The following is a 21,775-nucleotide window of genomic DNA, read 5'->3' on the forward strand; positions in this document are numbered from 1 at the left end:
TAAGCCATAAGAGACTTTTGTGTTTGCGTATAGTGGTCAAGGGGAAATTATAACTACTAACTTCAGGTGGCTAGCTAGCAACGTCACCGACACCTCTGCCATCGTCATCGTAACGACGACTGCACAATCACTAGCAACATCATTGAACGTAAACATTAATCGTATAACCTGGTTTAAGATGGCTATGGATTATGACCTGTGCACTGCATTTCCAAAAGACTGGCATTCAATGAATCGTATCCAAATCAATTTATTAGATCATTTAATAGATGCTCTTCGAAGGACCTTATTTAGTAAGGATATGAATTTGGTCTAAAAATGCTCGAAAGATTTTTAAGTATAAATGTTTCCATTCTGAAATACATGTTTCCATTCTGGGGTAAATGACTTGCGCATTTGGAACACAATTTCTAACATGTTTAATAATCATAAATTTTGAAACTACATATTGCTCTTCGTGCTTATTTGCAACTTCCATTTCTTCCACTTGGTTCCACAAAGTCTGTAATAACAAAAAAATCTACAATGAGTCATCATGATAATTTGAATGTCTGATCATGTAAACTGTAAAAGAAACCCAACAAAATATAAAATACATAAAAACTTGAAGAATTTTTCTAACAGGCATTGAACAATTCGTTCAACTCATAAAAATATTGTAACAAATGCTTTTCAACTCAACTTCGTACTCCTTTTGAAACGAAAGCTCGTGGTGAAGCATCCGCGAAGGAGATCGTGAAAGAAGAGTGCAGCAACGAAGGGCAGTGAAAGTTTGAAATAATAAAGACTGTAACTGTGGAAGCGGCGCCGGTGCCTCTACAACAACAGAGGCGGTGAAAATGGAGCGATGAATAAAAATGAGTTCAAACTTTTTGATCTGAAAATAAATGAGGCTTTGAGAGTGTATTTGAAACGCAAGGGCTAAAAAAATCAGAGAACAAAATAAATTATTTGGACAATATGTGTCAACATTTGAATAGCTTTTAGTGCAATGCCCCTAAGCTACCCATTTTAGACATCACAAAAAGTCAAAACCAATGATGAATCGTCTCTTAAAGTTTTTATTGTGTTTGGTTAATTCTCGGTTTTGTCTTTAATGTTTAGACCGTTTCTAACTTAATCATTTTTTTTAGTCTAATTTAGTCATTTTTTCATGTATTTGACCTAATATTGTCCAAATTCTCATTTTACCCCATCGTTTTATTTTTTATTTACCTTTTTTAGATTTGAATATGTGACGTTGTTACACCATTTGAACCACCTTAAAAGCATAAGGTTACGCGATATTTCCAGCTTATATACCATAAATCTGAATCTTTTATGGTTCATCATGTTTCCATTAAATAAAATAAATCTTACATCCTTTTGACCAAAATGTCGTCGGGTCGTGTCCACCGGATTTTACAGACTGCTCCTCACAGCTCAATCACACAATCACAACTTATGGTTCATGTTGTGAAAGCCGCAAATTTCTACTCGGTGTATTATTTTTGTGTATTTCGAAATTTGAGAAATAAAATACAAGATAAAGGCATAAGATAAGAGATAATGATTATATATATATTTGGATAAAAATAATGAGATAGATAAGAGATGGAAATTTTTTATAAATTCAAAATTTAATTCAAAGTATAAATGATGAGATAATACACAATCTGGATAAGTAGCCACCCTCTATAAATAGTAGAAGTTCTCATTCAGAATTTACACATCGAATTTTCGAGTTTTCACTCCATATTTTCGAAATTCACTCCCAAATTCTGCTGCAACATCAAAATTATGTCAAACTTCTGAAATTTATTTCCCTCGCTCGGGTGCTCGGAATCCAAGTGTGAGATCTTCACTGATCATCAAAGCCTCGAGTACTTTTTCATGCAGAAAGAATTGAGCATGAGGTAGAAACGATGGATTTAATAATCAAAAGATTATGGACGTAACGATAAACTACCATCCAGGCAAGGCGAACGAGGTAGCTGGCGCTTTAAGTCAAAAAAACATAAGTAAGACAATTCTGTCAAAGTTCTGAAAATTATTTCCCTCGCTCGGGTGCTCGGAATCCAATCTCCACCTTTCATAATATTCTTTTGTATGTTTTGAATAACATATCTAAAATTCAGCCAAATTAAATGGTTAGTTTTTCGATTATAGCTTTTGCAAAAAAAAAAAACTGCTCAGATTCTAGACCTGAACAACATACCTATGATTTTTCGTTAATAAACAGGTCAAAACAGCTTCCAAACCCGATCTCCACCGTTCATAATTTATTTGACGTATTTTTTAACGTACTATGAAGCCCGATCCAACGGTTCAATAAGGTGCAAAGAATTTTTCAAGACGACTAATTTTCCGATCGAAGTGCTGCTGCATTTTCGAAGTGTCGGTTGCATGATACTATGGTTTTCGAAATCTTCACGTTTGTATTCCAGGTCTAACGTAAGTAGGTTTGTTTTAAAAGTATAATTTCGGTTATGCCTTGTTTTGTTTTTCGAAATATATGGTCGAGTGAAATTCTTTTTCCACCCATTCTTGATATCGTATGTTTTATGTTTTGGCACTGTAAGGATTCAACTGGATATGTGTGGGAATCCCAATGTTACATAGTGGGATTGTAACAGTTATATATCCTATCACGCCCCGAAACTCGGGATTTGACACCGGCGTTGTTTAGCAATCACACAATCGAAACAACAAGCCTTTCGTAGCACAGTATAAACCGAAACCGGTTTATACATCATAATCTCAATGAAATAACATTGTCTTTACAATAACGAAATCCAACTAAATAGTAAATAATGAGGAAGCGTCTTACAATTATTAAATCATAAATTCGAACATAACTACTACCGGTCTCGTGAATCACCAGCCCCAGAATTGTTTGGACTCTTCATCCTCAACCTGTTCTTCAGACTTATCTGGGAAGGGTTGTAAGGGGGTGAGTATTTTGGGAATACTCAGTAAATGGGGGACTTTGAACACAACATAACAATTTTATAACATTTTCAAAACATATCATAAACGTACAGCATGCCTTTCATAATCGTAACGTAAATTCCATAACTTAATAACACTGCGATTTTTCACCTTTCAACGGTTTACTGACATCAGTCCCTAAGTTTTAATCCTCTAAGGGGGCGAGGCCATAAAACAGTTCTATTCCACTGTTAAGGGCCATATGTTGGAATTCCATCCATTTTCAGGGAATCCTCACAGTGTCAAACATAAACGTACCAAAATTTCGTAAAAACGTATAGACGGAACGACGGTGCTCGACCGTATTTTTAAAACAACAAAACCGAAACTTTTGACATATGCATAAAACCGAATTTAAAACAGCCCACATACAGTGTATGGATGTAATAAAAACGAAGATGCTTGGCTTCGGGATTTAGGTTGCTTCTTGTGCTTGCTCGGACAGCACTTCGGCTCGAATTTTAGGCTAACATCGGAACGATTTTCAGGCAGAGTTTCGGCTATGGAGAGTTGCTGAATTCTCGAAAATTGCAGCCAAGAATTTCGAAATCATGGGGTAGAGAATGCTAGGTATGGTGGAGTATTTATAGGTGAGGAGAATGGTGTTAAACATGGCATCAAAATCCCACACAATTGCACTCAATATCACACGATTTTTGCCTTATAGAAAACCATTCCATGATGGGTTTATTTGCTACCAATTTGTGAGATTCCTTCCTAAATCCCTTGCCCCCTCAAAATTTCGAGAATAAGGGGATTAGGTGAGGGGATTTGCTTCTAAATTGTATTGTATGTTTGACTTAATATTGAATTTCCAATGCATTCCAATATATCCCCTAAAAATATGTGTACCCAAAAATATAGTAATAAAATCCCAAAAATTTTCTTACAATTATTTCTTTATATTATTGCAAGATTTTCGGTTCTCACATCCCTCCCTCCTTATGAGAAGTTTTGTTCTCGAAACTGGATTTGGCTTGGTCTCCAAATAGGTAGGGATATTCCTTTCCCTTACAATCTACTACCGCATTGTTTCTTGCTATCAATCCATTCCTAAGATGATATCGAAATCGACCATGATCAACTGTATCCGGTCGGCTCTAAAATCCTAACTTCTTACCAAATCTCTTAGATATACAAGAATGTGTAGCGCCATAGTCAAATAATACATAAGCAGGCACTTGCTGAAAAAATATGGTATCTGGCACAAGATCGCTTGCATCATCTGCCTCCTCCTGCGCCATGGCAAACACCCTGGCATTTGGTTTGTTCTCCCGTGGTTTATTGGCATTCGCCCCTGAGTTCGACCCGTCTCATTTACCTGGTCCAGTTGTTTTGTTGCTGGCTGCTGGACAATCTGCCATACGGTGTCCTGGTTTTCCGCATCCAAAGCAGACGCTGCTGGCTCTACAACATTCTCCCAGGTGTCGTAAGTGGCAAGTTGGGCAAGGCTTAATGGCCTGGTAGCCTGAGACAGGCGAAGTTTCTTTAGATGGTTCACCGGAATGGTTTGGTTTCTTGAACGACTGACTGCCATGAGAGGATTGATCATTCATAGGCCTTTTGTTCCTAATCTCCTTCTCTCTGCGCTGGATATCAGTTTCAGCTCGGATAGTTGCGTCCATCAAGTCTGAGAAGTTCGCAGGTTGGTAGACTGTCAAAGCCGACTGTATTCTGCTGTTCAAACCCTTTTTGAAGTGGTGTAATTTCAGAACTTCATCCGCCATGATTGCCGGAGCATAAGACCCTAAGGCGTTGAACTGGGAGGTGTATTCTACAACTGACATGTCGGGAGCTTGACTGAAATTCTCAAACTCACTTAGTTTCTGCAGTCTGAACTCGGCGGGATAATACTGTTTCAGGAAAGCTTCCTTAAAACGTTGCCACGTGATTGGTCCTGCAGCTGTCACGGCTGGCGAGATTGCTTCCCACCACTTGCCTGCTCGATCTTCCAGGAAGGGCACTATCACGTCCACTTTCAGTGCATCCGGGACTTCCAACAATCGCAACTGAGTCTCCACGCTTTTTAGCCAACTCTGGCTAACTTCAGGGTCTGCAGCTCCACTGAAGGTTGGACATCTGTTCTTGCGAAGCGATTCATAGTGGAACTTGATTCTATTTGGTGGTGGAGGTTGTGGCTGATTGTCGTTCTGGTTTCCCAACCATTACAGTGTTGTTGCCACAATGGTGGCTATGGCCATAAGATCAGCTTGGCTTAAGTTGACTGTCGGCGGGGGTCCATTCCCTTGCTCGTTTTCCTGTCCGCCTTCACGGTTGGCATTAGCATAACGCGGGTTGCGGTTCTGTCTTGGGGGTCTGCCGGCCATTTCCTACAGATTGCAAGTTCTAAGAATTTGTTGTACGAGTAAAGTTCATACAATAGATTGTGCTGAAATAAATTGAAATCAATGAACCAAATAGAACAAATTTTTATTGATTTCTAAAAAAAAAAACAGGACCAATCTAAAGGAAACAAAAGTCGTGCTGAATAAAATAGCAACAACAAAAAAAGTAAAATGAAAAAGAAAATGCTCAAAATATCATAAATATGACAGAATATAGAGTCAAGCATACGAAAATAATTAAAAATTCGAAAATTTCCAAAATAGAAAGTTTTGAGATAGGCATATGGATTCGAAAAGTATATCGAGAGGATTTCAGATCAGTTGACGGAACCGAATTCGGAGTTTCCTACGAAAAATCGAAGGACACAAGCTGGCGGTTTGACTCGTTGACTCGACCGAGTTGACTCGCCGGGTTGACTCGTCGAAGTATGGTCGGAGCAAAGGCGTATGTCGGCGAAGGGGTCAGAATTACGGAATCGATGATGGCACGGCCAGAATCGGTCGAAAAACTGCCTAATTTGGCCGGAACTCGCTCAAACTCGGTTGACTCACTTGAAATTGGGCGTTTTTGATTGGTTCATCCGAACTCAAAATTGATGATTGGAAAATGTTACCCATGTATAGTATAGTGTTCTCGTAAAAGGAATTGAAAATCGGAGTAGGATTGGTAGGGTAATTTGGAAAAAATAAGATTCGGCATTAGGGTTTGTGCGCCCAAATCCGTAGATCTGAAATTCCCGTTGCATCCGAACGCGAAATCTGAAATTGATTGAGGGCTTTTGTTCGTCTATTCAAGAAGCTTCTGTAACTGGTGGGCGATCGAATAAACACTACCGGAAGCGGCCGGAATCGGCGAAGAACCGGCGGCGCGCTAAGGCGCTGTTTGGCCGAAAATTTCGGAAAAATATTTTTTTTTTTTTTTTTGAAACTCGATTTTTTGATTTTTTCCACTCGGATTATGAACCCGGCGGCTCTGATACCACTTAAATGTCACGCTCCGAAACTCGGGATTTGACACTGGCGTTGTTTAGCAATCACACAATCGAAACAACAAGCCTTTCGTAGCACAGTATAAACCGAAACCAGTTTATATATCATAATCTCAATGAAATAACATTGTCTTTACAATAACGAAATCTAACTAAATAGTAAATAATACCGAAGCGTCTTACAATTATTAAATCATAAATTCGAACATAACTACTACCGGTCTCGTGAATCACCAGCCCCAGAATTGTTCGGACTCTTCATCCTCAACCTGTTCTTCGGACTTATCTGGGAAGGGTTGTAAGGGGGTGAGTATTTTGGGAATACTCAGTAAATGGGGGACTTTGAACACAACATAACAATTTTATAACATTTTCAAAACATATCATAAACGTACAGCATGCTTTTCATAATCGTAACGTAAATTCCATAACTTAATAACACTGCGATTTTTCACCTTTCAACGGTTTACTGACGTCAGTCCCTAAGTTTTAATCCTCTAAGGGGGCAAGGCCATAAAACAGTTCTATCCCACTGTTAAGGGCCATATGTTGGAATTCCACCCATTTTCAGGGAATCCTCACAGTGTCAAACATAAACGTACCAAAATTTCGTAAAAACGTATAGACGGAACGACGGTGCTCGACCGTATTTTTAAAACAACAAAACCGAAAATTTTCACATATGCATAAAACTGAATTTAAAACAGCCCACTTAAAGTGTATGGATGTAATTAAAACGAAGATGCTTGGCTTCGGGATTTAGGTTGCTTCTTGTGCTTGCTCGGACAGCGCTTCGGCTAGACTTTTAGGCTAACCTCGGAACGATTTTCGGGGCAGAGTTTCGGCTATGGAGAGTTGCTGAATTCTCGAAAATTGCAGCCAAGAATTTCGAAATCATGGGGTAGAGAATGCTAGGTATGGTGGAGTATTTATAGGTGAGGAGAATGGTGTTAAACATGGCATCAAAATCCCACACAATTGCACTCAATATCACACGATTTTTGCCTTATAGAAAACCATTCCATGATGGGTTTATTTGCTACCAATTTGTGAGATTCCTTCCTAAATCCCTTGCCCCCTCAAAATTTCGAGAATAATGGGATTAGGTGAGGGGATTTGCTTCTAAATTGTATGGTATGTTTGACTTAATATTGAATTTCCAATGAATTCCAATATATCCCCTAAAAATATGTGTACCCAAAAATATAGTAATAAAATCCCAAAAATTTTCTTACAATTATTTCTTTATATTATTGCAAGATTTCGGTTCTCACATGGCCTAGCCTCCTTAGAGTAGTAAAAATTAGGGAATGATATCAGTAAACCATGGAAAGTAGATTAATCTCAGTGTCTTGGCCAAAATTATGCTTATGATTATGATGATGACATGTTATGAGAACCATGTTATGCATTATATGATATGTGGTTTCGAAATTTATGTGTATTTGTTATGTATATACTCAAACAGCCCCCGCTTACTGAGTGACGACTATATCACTCACCCTGTTACTCTACCCTCCATAGATAAGTCAGAAGAAAAAATAGTAGAAGAAGAATCAGACACCAGTTTTGGGGCTAGTAGTTGATGCATGAAGAAGTTTAATTAAGGTTATGTTCTTTTATGTTTTTTAATTCAAGTTGTAAACGCTTCAACATATTTTTATCGTTTTCAGAGTTAATATTGTAAAGACGATTCTATTTTATGGTATTTATGAACTAAACTGATTTTTGTTTTATACTGTACTACGAGGCTTATTGTTTGGTGATTATGTGATTGTTGAACAACGCCGGTGTCAACTAACCCCGGTCTCGGGGCGTGACACATGTCGTAGATTTTTTCAGCAACACTTACCACAACTTTGTTTCGTTTCCTACCTCAAGGTATATAGTAATTGATTTTATTTGAAAATAAAACATGGACGAGACAAAAACTTAGAATTTGTATTCAGAAATACTAAATAATATTATAACATTAACTTTTTATAGAGGATGACATTACTTGTTTAGCTACTTATTGTAGCCGGAAATACAAAACACATAAACTGAAAAATATTGCAATATTTTAGAAATAGAAAGTTGAGGGTGGTGATCGATGCTCTCAATTTCTATGTCTTGTTATTTATAGAATCCCTCTTCGCATTTCAATTTATAGACTTGTTGATAACTTTTTTAATTATTGCTTACCAATTGGTACCGGCATCATCTTGTAGTGGGTAGTTGGGTGGTTCAATCTTCCACTAGCTAATGATCAATTATCTCATTAACTAGTGAACCTGTCTTTTTGAGGTGGTGAGTCGCATCTCACATGTCTTCTTTATTTCTGTCGGAGAATCTTTTGCTTTTGGGGTCTTCGAGGAAACTGTTTTTGTGTGTTTTCTCACCACTTAGTTATGTTTTTGCAAGATGCTTCCTGTCAGTTCTTGGCAGAAAACCCTTCCCGAGTTCTTTTTTTTTTTTTGGGATCTTTTATGACCATCTTCTAATGTGAGCCATATTACAGAACTTTTAACGAGTTTCTTTGATCTCTGACAGCTTCTTATTCCACATAAGATTTATTTTCTTTTCTCAAATATTTATTATACAAATCATGTAGTTTTTCTTGTAAGTATATTTAGCAGAAAAGATCTGCACAAAGAGTAGCGGTTTAACTATAAGAGAAATGTCTAATGATCTGATGAAACTAAAAAAAAATTGAGAGTTTAATGCAAAAATTGTTACGAATTAAATTATAAGAAATTTTGAAATAAAAAAATGAATATTATGAACAATTAAGATATCATTTGATAATAAATAGTGAAAAAATAATTGAACTTTGATCGATCCTCGTAATTGGGAACCTGTTGATGAAGATTCGATAATCCAATACAAATCTTAAAATATGAACAACTTTTATTGTATCTTTTATTTTAATGTTGAAAATTCAAGTTTCGGTCAATTAAATGTAAACTGATTTTGAATTATGACTTATATTTTTTATAATTTACTATAATATTTTTTAAAAACGAAAATGATGATCTGAACATATATATGATGAAAAATGTCTACATATTATTATTATATTACATATTTCAAAGCATGTTAAGGAATGAACAGGTGATATATATTCTCAAAAATATTTTGATATTTCTCTTAAAAGAAATAACTCGATATTTTATAAGTTCTTTGATCGTATGACTTAAATATGATTAAGGTGCCATTCTTTAAATGAGAATATTATTCCGCAGCTAGTTCGGAACCATCGAATGAGCGTTCGGAACCACCGATCGTATTGTAACGTCCGAATGCCAGATTGGATCGTCTGAACTCAGGCAGCCAACAAAGAAGTATCGTGTCCAATGAGCATCGACACATAGGAGTTCGGAGCATTTAAAGAGTAGATCGGAGCATCTGAATGGTGCGGTGTCAAACAGCCGGTGACACGTAGTGTTTGGAACGTCCGATCCCGAGTTCAGTGCGTCCGAACTCTGCCTATAAATATGTCATCTAGACTTCTCTTTTTTCACACCAAGTTCAAAGTATTCTCTTGACTTCTAGTACATTATAGGATTTTTCAGCGGTACGAGTTGTGCAAAGCTCTCGGAGTATGCGATGACTATAGGATCGAGCTACGAGGCTATCGACCACAGAAAACTGACGATGGAAGAAGATAAGATTTGAGGGCTATATTTATATTTATGGATAGTAGTTACATACTTACATCACGATAAAATAATAATATAGTTGTGGGTTATAATCTCTAGGTTCAGTAAGTAAATATTCAGTAGATTTTAGAACAATTTCAAAGGTAAGTATGTATTGACTGAGATATCCAACTGAGTATTCATGCTTGTGTTAAATTTTACTTTTCATATGATTTATTATGCATGTTTTTATGTCATGATATTGTGGCAATTTCATATCATGTCGAGCATGTATCTTTGAGAACCATTTCAATAGACCTTCCTTGTAGATGATATAGCACTAGTTGGCATCAGATTCAATGGGACAACATTATATGGTGATGGGATTGTTGGATCAATTTATTTATATGAGCTTATATGTGAATAATTATGTGTTGTGGGTTGTCTATTAAGTTAAGCCCAAAATAAAGTGATCAATTAATGTTTCGGGTTATTGGGCTTTAATGTATCTAATGGATTGTGGGCTTTTAATGTGTAGAGACATAAGTGTAATTTCTGTTTTTATGATGGGCTAAAACGGAAATATCAGAAGATATTATCTATAAATAAGGGTCATGGTCCCCAGATCTCGCGTTATCACTTTCAATATTCTCTCCTCCATTAAGAAAATAGTTCTGAAGAGAAACTAAAGGATTCTCTCAAAGAAAGAGTGCGTAGATCTGGAAGATCAAGACACGTTCTAAATAATTACGGATTATGGCTTCAGGTACGCTTCCGCTTAAGTTTTCAGTCAAATTCTTAATGATTTAGCGTGATGGATTCTGCGGTTTATGGGTTTTCCCCAACAAGTGGTATCAGAGCCAATCATGTTTGAATCATTAAGATTTGTTTAAAGTTTTGCATATTATTTGGATCCAGATCTGGAAAAGAAAATTTTGTTTAAAACTTTTCTGTTATGGTTTTAGATCTGAAAATTTTTTTTGATAAGTTTTCAGATCTAAAAAATATTTTGATATTGTTTCAGATCTGGAAAATATTTTGGTTGAAAACCAAATCTTTTAAAGTTTCAGTTTTGGTAAAAAGATTTGGTTGTAAATTTTAAAGATTTGGTATAAGATTTCGATTTTTCTTCCAGTTTTGTTCCCAAAAAAAAAATTTAGGGGAAAATCGAGAAGTTGGATTTTTTTTTTCAAAAAGAAAAAAAAAAAAAAAAAAAAAAAGAGGTACGGTTCGGGTCGGGTCGTACGGAACCGGGCCGACCCGACCCATACGGATTCGGGTCGGGTCTTGCGGGCCGGATCGACCCGGCCCTTACGGCTTCGGGCCGGGTCAGCCCGAACCGTACGGCTTCGGGCCCGTCGGCCCGATCCGTACGGAATTTCCAAAAAAAAATAAATTTTTTTTTCGGTTTAGGTTTATTCGGTTAAGGTTAAATATTCATTAATTCAAATAATGATAAGGTTATATGTATTTTTACAATTGATTAATTGAAATAAAATGTTGCCAAAGTGACCTCTTTTATGGAAATTAATTTTATTTTGAAATACAAAAGAATTTCAGGTATATGTGATTTATATGAATATTCATCGGCCCAAAAGAAGGTTAATATTTTGTATAATTACATATGCACTTGTGGTGGTAAACATGTGATAGTTGTTCGGTTTTTAATGTGAATAATAAATCGGCCCAAAGGAAGGTTGTTATTTGACATGATATTGACTATCAGTGTTTGACTGCTACGCCAGGATATCACTTACAAGTTAATCTTTTGTCCAAAGATGAAACATTAATGGAGTGCTCGATATTCTGTTTATGGGGTTTGCATTATTTGAATTTATTGATTATTTTATTTGGATATTTGGTTGAGCATGTATATTTGGTTTTTGTTCTCTGTTCAGATTTGACTCCTGCAAATATTCATTCCAACATAAATTCTATTCCGATGTTAAATGGCTCTAATTTTAAATCATGGCAAGAGAATTTATTGATAGTTCTCGGAGTCATGGATTTGGACCTTGCGATAAGGGTTGACTCTCCTCCTGCCGTTACGGATAAGAGTACCTCTGATGAAAAGAGGGAGTATGAAAGGTGGGAGAGATCGAATCGCATGTGTATGATGATCATGAAGAGGGTCATTCCAGAAACATAAAGGGGCACAATGTCTAGCGACATTGCTACAGCTAAGGCTTTCCTTCAAGACCTCGAAAAGAGGTTTGCTAAAAGTGAAAAGTCTGAAATTGGTACACTTTTGGCAAGCCTAGTTTCAATGAGGTACAGAGGTAAGGGCAACATCAGGGAGTACATTATGGAAATGTCTCATCTTGCTTCAAGTTTGAAAGCACTGAAGCTTGACCTCTCTGAGGACTTGCTGGTACATCTGGTTTTTATATCTCTTCCTACTCAGTTTAACCAGTTCAAGGTGAGCTATAACTGCCAGAAAGAGACTTGGTCTCTGAATGAGCTCATTTCGCACTGTGTCCAGGAAGAGGAAAGGTTGAAGCAAGACAAGACAGAAAGTGCTCATTATGCCTCTACCTCGAAGGATATAGGAAAGAAAAGGAAGGATAAGGTTGCTGCGGATACACAGCCTCCGAAGAAACAACAGAAGAATCCTAGTGATTCTCAAAGTTCTGGTTGTTTTTTCTGTGGCAGTGATGGGCATATGAAGAAGCAGTGCAGTAATTATCACGCTTGGCGTGCTAAGAAAGGTATGCTTCTGAATATGGTTTGTTCTGAGGTTAATTTAACTTCAGTGCCTAGACACACGTGGTGGACAGATTCTGTCGCAACAACTCACATCAGTGTGTCTATGCAGGGTTGCCTGGATTGCCGAAAACCAAGTGATGCTGAAAGATTCATCTATGTTGGTGACGGCAAGAAAGTTGAAATTGAGGCAATAGGAAAATTTAGATTGTTGTTAAAGACTGAAATATATTTGGATCTTTATGAAACATTTGTTGTGCCGTCTTTTAGACGGAATTTGATTTCCATTTCTGCATTGGACAAATTTGGTTATTCTTGTTCTTTTGGAAATGGAATATTCAGTTTGTTTCTCGATTCAAAATTAGTTGGTTCTGGTTCTTTATCAGGATACGATAATCTTTATTCTTTGGATGTTATTGCTTCATTTAATGAATCCCTGCAAACAAATAGAGGCATTAAAAGAAAATTAACCAGTGAGAATTCAGCTGCGTTATGGCACAAAAGATTGGGTCATATCTCTGAAAAGAGAATAAGGAGACTCGTGTCAGACGAAATTCTCGAACGTTTAGATTACACAGATTTTAATAATTGTGTTAATTGTATAAAGAGAAAACAAACCAACAAAAGGAGATTTGAAGCCAACATGTGTTCAGGCGTCTTAGAAATTATACATACTGATATTTGTGGACCATTCACTTCGGCTTCTTGGAATGGTCAACAGTATTTTATAACGTTCACAGACGATTTTTCAAGATATGGCTTCATTTATCTCATTCATGAAAAGACACAGTCATTGGATGTGTTCAAAAGCTATAAAGCTGAAGTTGAAAATCAACTTGGTTTAAAGATTAAAAGCGTTAGATCTGACTGTGGTGGTGAATACTATGGTAGATATGATGGTTCAGGTGAACAACGTCCAGGACCTTTTGCTAGATTCCTAGAGGAATGCGGTATCGTCCCACAGTACACTATGCCGGGTTCGCCCACTATGAATGGTGTTGCTGAAAGACGAAACAGAATGCTTAAAGACATGGTGAGGAGTATGATCAGTCATTCTACCTTACCAGAATCACTCTGGGGAGAAGCACTAAAGACCGCAGCATATATCCTTAACAGGGTTCCAACTAAGGCAGCGACCAAAACCCCTTATGAACTTTGGACGGGTAAAAAGCCCAGTCTTAAGCATCTGGACATTTGGGGATGTCCAGCTGAGGCAAGGCCTTACAAGCCTAATGAAAAGAAACTGGAATCAAGGACGGTTAGTTGTTATTTTATTGGATACTCTGAAAGATCCAGGGGGTACAAGTTTTATGATCCCACGAGTAAGTCGATTTTTGAGACAGGAAATGCCCGGTTCTTTGAGGATGTTGAGTTTGCGGGGGGAGATAAAGTAAGAGATATTGTCTTTGAAGAGGAATATGTAAATATTCCCACAGGTGTTTTGGACATTGATCAGGATCATATTCCTCACTTTGACCAAGACACAATACAGGAAGACAATATTAGAGATCCTCCCATTCCAGATGAACAAACTCAAGCACCTCCAGAACCTATGCCATTAAGGAGATCCATTAGAGAGCGGAGAAATGCAGTGCCAAATGATTACATTGTATTTCTTCAAGAACATGAGACAGACATTGGATTGATGGAGGATGATCCTATTAACTTCCTTCAAGCCATGGAAAGTTCTAACTCTCAAAAGTGGAATGATGCCATGAATGAGGAGATAAAGTCCATGAAGGACAATGACGTATGGGATCTTGTCCCATTGCCTAAAGGTACGAATCCCATTGGTTGCAAATGGATATTTAAAACCAAGAGGGATTCGAAAGGCAATGTGGAAAGATATAAGGCTCGTCTTGTCGCTAAAGGCTTTACACAGAAAGAAGGCATTGATTATAAAGAGACTTTCTCTCCGGTTTCTTCGAAAGACTCTTTAAGGATTATAATGGCTTTGGTGGCGCATTTCGATCTTGAGCTTCATCAGATGGATGTAAAGACTGCGTTTCTAAATGGTGACATTGATGAAACGATTTATATGGTGCATCCAGAAAATTTTGTGTCCAAAGACACAAATAATATGGTTTGCAAATTAAAAAAATCCATATATGGGCTCAAGCAGGCATCTCGACAATGGTATTTCAAATTTCATCAAGTGATCATCTCGTTTGGTTTTGAGATGAATTTGGTCGATGATTGTGTGTACCATAAGTTCAGTGAGAGTAAGCATATTTTTCTGGTTTTATATGTTGATGACATTCTACTCGCTAGCAACGATATAGAGTTGTTGCAAGAAACCAAGAGATTTCTAGCTAAGAATTTTGAGATGAAAGATCTTGGTGATGCATCTTTTGTACTGGGTATTCAGATACATCGGGATCGTTCTCGGGGTATTCTTGGATTATCTCAGAAAGGCTATGTCGAGAAAGTTCTCAAGCGATACGGGATGCAAGATTGTAAACCAACAGATACCCATGTGGCTAAGGGAGACAAATTTAGTCTCAAACAATGCCCAAAGAATGATTTTGAGGAAAAAGAAATGCAGAAGGTTCTCTATGCATCTGCAGTGGGGAGTCTGATGTATGCTCAGGTTTGTACACGTCCAGATATTGCGTACGTGACAGGAATGTTGGGACGGTATTTAAGTAATCCAGGAGTGGAACATTGGAAAGCAGTCAAAAGGGTTTTACGGTACCTACAGAGAACAAAAGATTACATGCTCATATATCGGAGGTTGGATCAGCTTGAGATCATTGGGTATACTGACTCCGATTTTGCTGGATGCCAAGATAGTATGAAATCTACGTCGGGCTACATATATCTCCTTGCTGGAGGTGCCATTTCTTGGAAGAGTGCTAAACAGTCACTTATAGCCTCTTCCACCATGGCAGTTGAGTTTGTAGCGTGTTATGAGGCATCCAATCATGGAATATGGCTGCAAAATTTTGTCACAGGACTGCGCATTGTTGATGGCATTGAAAGGCCACTAAGATTACATTGTGACAATAAATCAGCAGTTATGTATTCCAATAACAACAGGAGCTCGACGAAGTCAAAACACATTGACATCAAGTTCCTGGTTGTTAAAGAAAGAATTCAGAGTGGAAAGTTGTCTATTGAGCATATCGGTACAAACTCTATGGTTGCGGATCCGCTTACTAAGGGACTACCACCCAAACAGTTTCATGAGCATACTGCTAGTATGAGTGTTATGTCAATTGAGGAAATTCAGTTTTAGTGGGAGTTTGTTATTTTAAATGCTTTTCAGTTGTAGACATTTTCAGTTACAGTTATGTAAATTTATTTTCTGCAGAAATAAATTTCAAGTTAAGTCACACTCTGATTATGATTTAAAGTTTGATCTCGATAAGGTTAAAGGAAGGACCAGTTGGAAATAGGCATGTTACGGTCACATTGCATGAAATTTCCATGCTACACATCCACTTCATGATCCATGTCATTCAATTGTGTTGGCATATGTGACCATTGATGGGTCTAGTTACCTTGAGTGTAGCGAAGACTGCTTTGATCCTATGTTGATGTGATTGATGGACCGGATTGGTTATAGATACATTTCGGAATGACAACAATTTTGAGCTCATAAGGTTATTTTCACGAACATAATTATAAAGTTGCACATATAGCCCAAGTGGGAGATCGTTGGATCAATTTATTTATATGAGCTTATATGTGAATAATTATGTGTTGTGGGTTGTCTATTAAGTTAAGCCCAAAATAAAGTGATCAATTAATGTTTCGGATTATTGGGCTTTAATGTATCTAATGGGCTGTGGGCCTTTAATGTGTAGAGACATAAGTGTAATTTCTGTTTTTATGATGGACTAAAACGGAAATATCAGAAGATATTATCTATAAATAAAGGTCATGGTCCCCAGATCTCGCGTTATCACTTTCAATATTCTCTCCCCCATTAAGAAAATAGTTCTGAAGAGAAACTAAAGGATTCTCTCAAGGAAAGAGCGCGTAGATCTGGAAGATCAAGACACGTTCTAAACAATTCCGGATTATGGCTTCAGGTACGCTTCCGCTTAAGTTTTCAGTCAAATTCTTAATGATTTAGCGTGATGGATTCTGCGGTTTATGGGTTTTCCCCAACAGGGACAACATTCTATGGTGACCCATGACATTGTAGGTCCATGTCATTTTTAGATATGCGAGTCACCCAGAGTTAGATCCGCTACGAGGCTGCTTATTCTTGGTGTCTTCTTGTATGAGAACGAGTTTCCAATTTGATCTCTGATTACCAATACATGGTTCATGCATGCACATCTAGGTTTTTATACTAATACGTTACGTACTAGACGATTTGTCGCTCACGTCCATGCTTTCATCTTTGATACCTTATTCCATGGGGCATGTCTCAGGTTTGACGGGCCAGGAGGAGCCAACGAAAGTTATTAGAGATCGGTGTCTTCAGGGGAGTGTTTCTAGTGGTTGGTTTTATATGTTGTTATTTGAGTTTTTAGATACATATTTGATATGATTATATCATACTTATTCAGGTTTTTTCCGAACTTAGTGGATGATACATTGATTATATTTTCTATTGATTTATCAGTTTTTGCATATTGTGGTATTATTTATTGCATACAAGAAATGTCTAATTTAGGTGTGTCGGCAAGAGTGCTACCAGTGTAATGATATTAATAACTTTTATTTTAGAATAATCGATTATTTATTATAAAAGTACGAGTTTTTATTATTTATTTACTAAATTGTCCTTGTGTCATATGTGCTAATTATTAGAGGTATGAATATATTTGTCTTTTTGGTATACAATTAATGTTGGATATTTGTCCATATATATTCCACATCTACTATTATTTATCATATTTTTTCTTTAATTACAATTAAAAATAAGATCAAACCAAACTATATTGGATAAGAGACGGATTCATAGATTTAGGGATTAGAATTGGATTTTTTAGAAATACAACAAATGTATTTATCACCATATCCTACTTTATTGTTTATTTACTAAATTGTCCTTGTGTCATATGTGCTAATTATTAGAGGTATGAATATATTTTTCTTTTGGTATACAATTAATGCTGGATATTTGTCCATATATATTCCACATCTACTATTATTTATCATCTTTTTTCTTTAATTACAATTAAAAATACTAGCAAATCAAACTATATTGGATAAGAGACAGATTCATAGATTTAGGGATTAGAATTGGATTTTTTAGAAATACAACAAATTTATTTATCACCATATGAATTATTGGATTAATGTGATATATACACTGTTATACCGTACTTTTGTAATTTTTATATTTTTTTCGGATATTAGAATTTGAATTTTCTTTTTTCTTCATTTTTGGTTGGACTATTTAATTCCATATTTACATCTCGAATCTCAAGGTTCAATAGATTTTTTAGAAATACAACAAATTTATTTATCACCATATGAATTATTGGATTAATGTGATATATACATTGTTATACCGTACTTTTGTAATTATTCTATTTTCGGATATTAAAATTTGAATTTTCTTATTTCTTGATTTTTGGTTGGACGATTTAATTTCATATTTACATCTCGAATCTCGAGGTTCAATAGATTTTTTAGAAATACAACAAATTTATTTATCACCATATGAATTATTGGATTAATGTGATATATACAATGTTATATCGTACTTTTGTAATTTTTTTATTTGTCGGACATTAAAATTTGAATTTTCTTCTTTCTTCATTTTTGGTTGGACGATTTAATTCCATAGTTACATCTTGAATCTCGAGGTTCAATATCTTTATTATATCTGTTGTTTTGGAGACTTAGAATTTTTCCGACTTTCGTTATGTTTAAAAAATACTCACATTTATATGATCTATAGTTTCAATTTACAGCTTTAACTTAAATAAATTTTATAGCCAGTGATCATTATTTATTACAAAGAGCAAATCAAACTATATTGGATAAGAGACAGTTCATGGATTTAGGGGTTGGAATTGTATTTTTTAGAAATACAACAAATTTATTTTTCATCATATGAATTATTGGATTAATGTGATATATACACGCACGTAAACATGCCTAGAATACAATGTGCATAAGTTTTTTCTTTTTCTTTTTGTTTGTTTGTTTGTTTTTTTTTTTCAAATTCGATGTGTACCTAAATTATTGAAGAAAACGTAATAAAAAATTAAAAAGTTATTGAAATGCAAGGTAATGAGGGATTGATGAAATATTAACGAATAATTTATATTTCTCTAACCCAAACATTTTTGGGATGCCTCTATAACCAATGAATGACAAATGTTTTTTCTTGTACGGATCCTATTTCAATGAAAACATGATGAGTCTACACGTATTACTTTTACTGTTATATCGTACTTTTGTAATTTTTCTATTTTTCATATATTAAAATTTGAATTTTCTTCTTTCTTCATGTTTCGTTGGACGATTTAATTCCATAATTATATCTCGAATCTCGAAGTTCAATATCTTTATTATATATGTTGCTTTGGAGACTTGGAAGTTTTCCGATTTTCGTTATGTTTAAAAAAAATCACATTTATACAATTTATAGTTTCAATTTACAGCTTTTTAAATAAATTTTTGTAGACAATGATCATTATTTTCATTCTCAAGTGAATGTGTTGAGTTTTTTTGATCCAAATGAGTTAATGTACTTCGATTGAACAAAACAATCAAAATGGACGAAATAATATTATTGCTAATCTAAAGTGTATTGCTTTGATTGATCTATGTATAATTAATGTATGTTCTTTAGTGTTTAATCTAAAGTGTATTACACGTATTACTTTTACTGTTATATCTTTCGTAATTTTTCTATTTGTCAGACATTAAAATTTAAATTTTATTCTTTCTTCATTTTTTGTTGGAGATTTAATTCTATAATTACATCTCGAATCTCGAGGTTAAATTTCTTTATTATATCCGTTGTTTTGGTGACTTGGAAGTTTTCCGACTTTGGTTATGTTATAAAAAAATACTCACTTCTAAATAATATATAATTTCAATTTACAGCTTTAATTTAAATAAATTTTTGTAGACAATTATCATTATTTTCATTCTCATGTGAAGGTCTTGAGTTTTTTTTTGGCCAAATGAGTTAATGTACTTCGATTTTACAAAATAATCAAAACGGACGAAATCATATTAGTGTATATCTAACTTTGATTGATATATGTATAATTAATGTGTGTTCTTCGGTTTTTATTCATCTACTTTTTATTTGTTGGATACATAAATTTTTATATTAATAAAAATAAATTTAAATTTTTCGTACAAAATTTGAATTAGGAAGTTGCATTCATATGCATTGGATTTTTCTATATTTCTCATCAATAATAAATTTATCCATATATATATATATATATATATATATATATATATATATGCCTTCTTTTATTTTATTTTGTGTATTTTTTTAAATGTTTAGGAATTCAATCTCTATTATTGTCCTTTAGATTCAAGTCAATTGAAATGTAATGTCATTTAAATTAAAACATATTCAAGGTAAATTATTTATCACAAAATTTTTTATCTCCATAATTATCTTATTATAATGATTTATATTACTTCATCTCACATAAATTGTAATTAACACATTAAATTTGCAGTAAATTTTTTTTAAAATCGTATTTTAATTTCATTTGGATATGTAATATTTTATCGATAAAAATTTTCTTGTTTTTTTTATTCAACTATAATATATGTGCTTCTTCTTATTATTCTTATAACGTAGATATATTCGTTCATGTTTTTTCTACTTTATAATAATTTCATTTTTGATTCATGTAATTTGAATTAGTTTTTTCTTGTCAACCGATAATGATTCCTCAAAGAAAATTGTATTGTTTCTTCAATATTTCCGTACAATTACACTTTATATAACACGTGTTAAAAAAAATTTCTCGAGATTGTATAAGGAAAATTGTTTAATTTATTTTCAATTATCATTTAGTTATGTTGATAGTACTTAAAAAAAACTATATATGACTATTTTGGTTTTCTATATTTTAACTTTTTTTCAGATTTCAAATCATATTTTTTTAAAATTCAAATATAAATGTATATATAATGATTATCCTATATTATTAATAAGAAATTATATGATTGAGTGAAATATTGAGTTGCTAATTGATAGATTTTTTAATATTATTAATTCGATAAAAAATGTTAAAACGTTGAGAAAATGTGATGTATTTAAAAAAATAAAAAATATATTTATTTCTTGATTCTTAATTCTCTTCATTCCTTCTTTTTTCCCTCTAATTTTGTTTTCAAACATGATTATAAATCAAATTTTTACCTATGAATAATTGGTCTATGACGTCGAAATGAATGTCATTTTTTAAAAATAAAAACTATACAAGTAAAGTTAATTACATTTTAGATTTTATTATGTGATCATCTTTCTCACATTTTATTATTTGTATTTAGACATAAGAAGATGGGTTTCTATCATTATATTTTAAATAATTGATTTGTTTGTTTCGTTTATGATGATTTATTATATATTCATTCAAATTTTTATTATTTTAAGACATGATGATCCAACATCTTTCTTTAGGAAAAACTTAAATTACTATTATTTGATTTAGAGTGATGCATAACCTAAAATATAATGCAATGTAAACCAATTTTGATGTTGTAGTGTTTGTCATTTGTCTTGTAAAAGAATAAAATATGGAAATAACATGTTTTTGGGTGGAATATAAATATGTTAGGATATGAAATAAATTAGAGTTGTGTGAGCATAATATTGAACTGAATTTTTTGATTATTGTAAATTGTTTGTATGTGTTAAAAAGATAGAGTTGAAAACTTATTCAAGTATGAGTTTAGTTAATTTACAGGGAAAATATATGTCTAAACATGAAGAAACCCTTAGAGAACCAAAAAGGAAACCTCGCAAGTTTCATTTCAAATTAGAACTACTGAGAACAATAATAATGTGTTGTCAATGATGTTGCAAGATGTTGATAAACCAAGTGAGACTTCAAAAAAATTGAAGTAAAATCTGAAACGTGAACGACTCAAATAAACAAAATATGAAGTCCATAAGATAAAGAAACAAAGCAAGTATTAAATATATTAATCAACATCAAATCCGTTAATGAAAAAGAAACATGAAAATCAGATATGA

General features: G+C 34.3%; 1 protein-coding gene across 1 annotated transcript; it reads right to left on the reverse strand.

Annotated features, from left to right (window-relative positions):
* Nucleotides 1-4,283: 4,283 nt before the first annotated feature.
* Nucleotides 4,284-5,297, reverse strand: LOC140812409 (uncharacterized). The gene is made up of 2 exons (XM_073170667.1): nucleotides 5,140-5,297; nucleotides 4,284-5,049 (listed from the first exon to the last, which is right to left on the reverse strand). The coding sequence occupies exons 1-2, from the start codon at nucleotides 5,295-5,297 to the stop codon at nucleotides 4,284-4,286; spliced, it is 924 nt and encodes a 307-aa protein (XP_073026768.1).
* Between the last annotated feature and the right edge of the window lie 16,478 nt (nucleotides 5,298-21,775).

Source organism: Primulina eburnea, chromosome 14 (assembly GCF_022965805.1).
Source record: "Primulina eburnea isolate SZY01 chromosome 14, ASM2296580v1, whole genome shotgun sequence".
Lineage (NCBI taxonomy): Eukaryota > Viridiplantae > Streptophyta > Magnoliopsida > Lamiales > Gesneriaceae > Primulina > Primulina eburnea.

Coding starts and splice junctions, on each gene's coding strand:
- LOC140812409 (XM_073170667.1), bottom strand. CDS start 5,297: ATGGCCGGCAGACCCCCAAGACAGAACCGCAACCCGCGTTATGCTAAT. Junction 5,050..5,139: donor ACCATTGTGGCAACAACACT/GTAATGGTTGGG, acceptor TCGCAAGAACAG/ATGTCCAACCTTCAGTGGAG.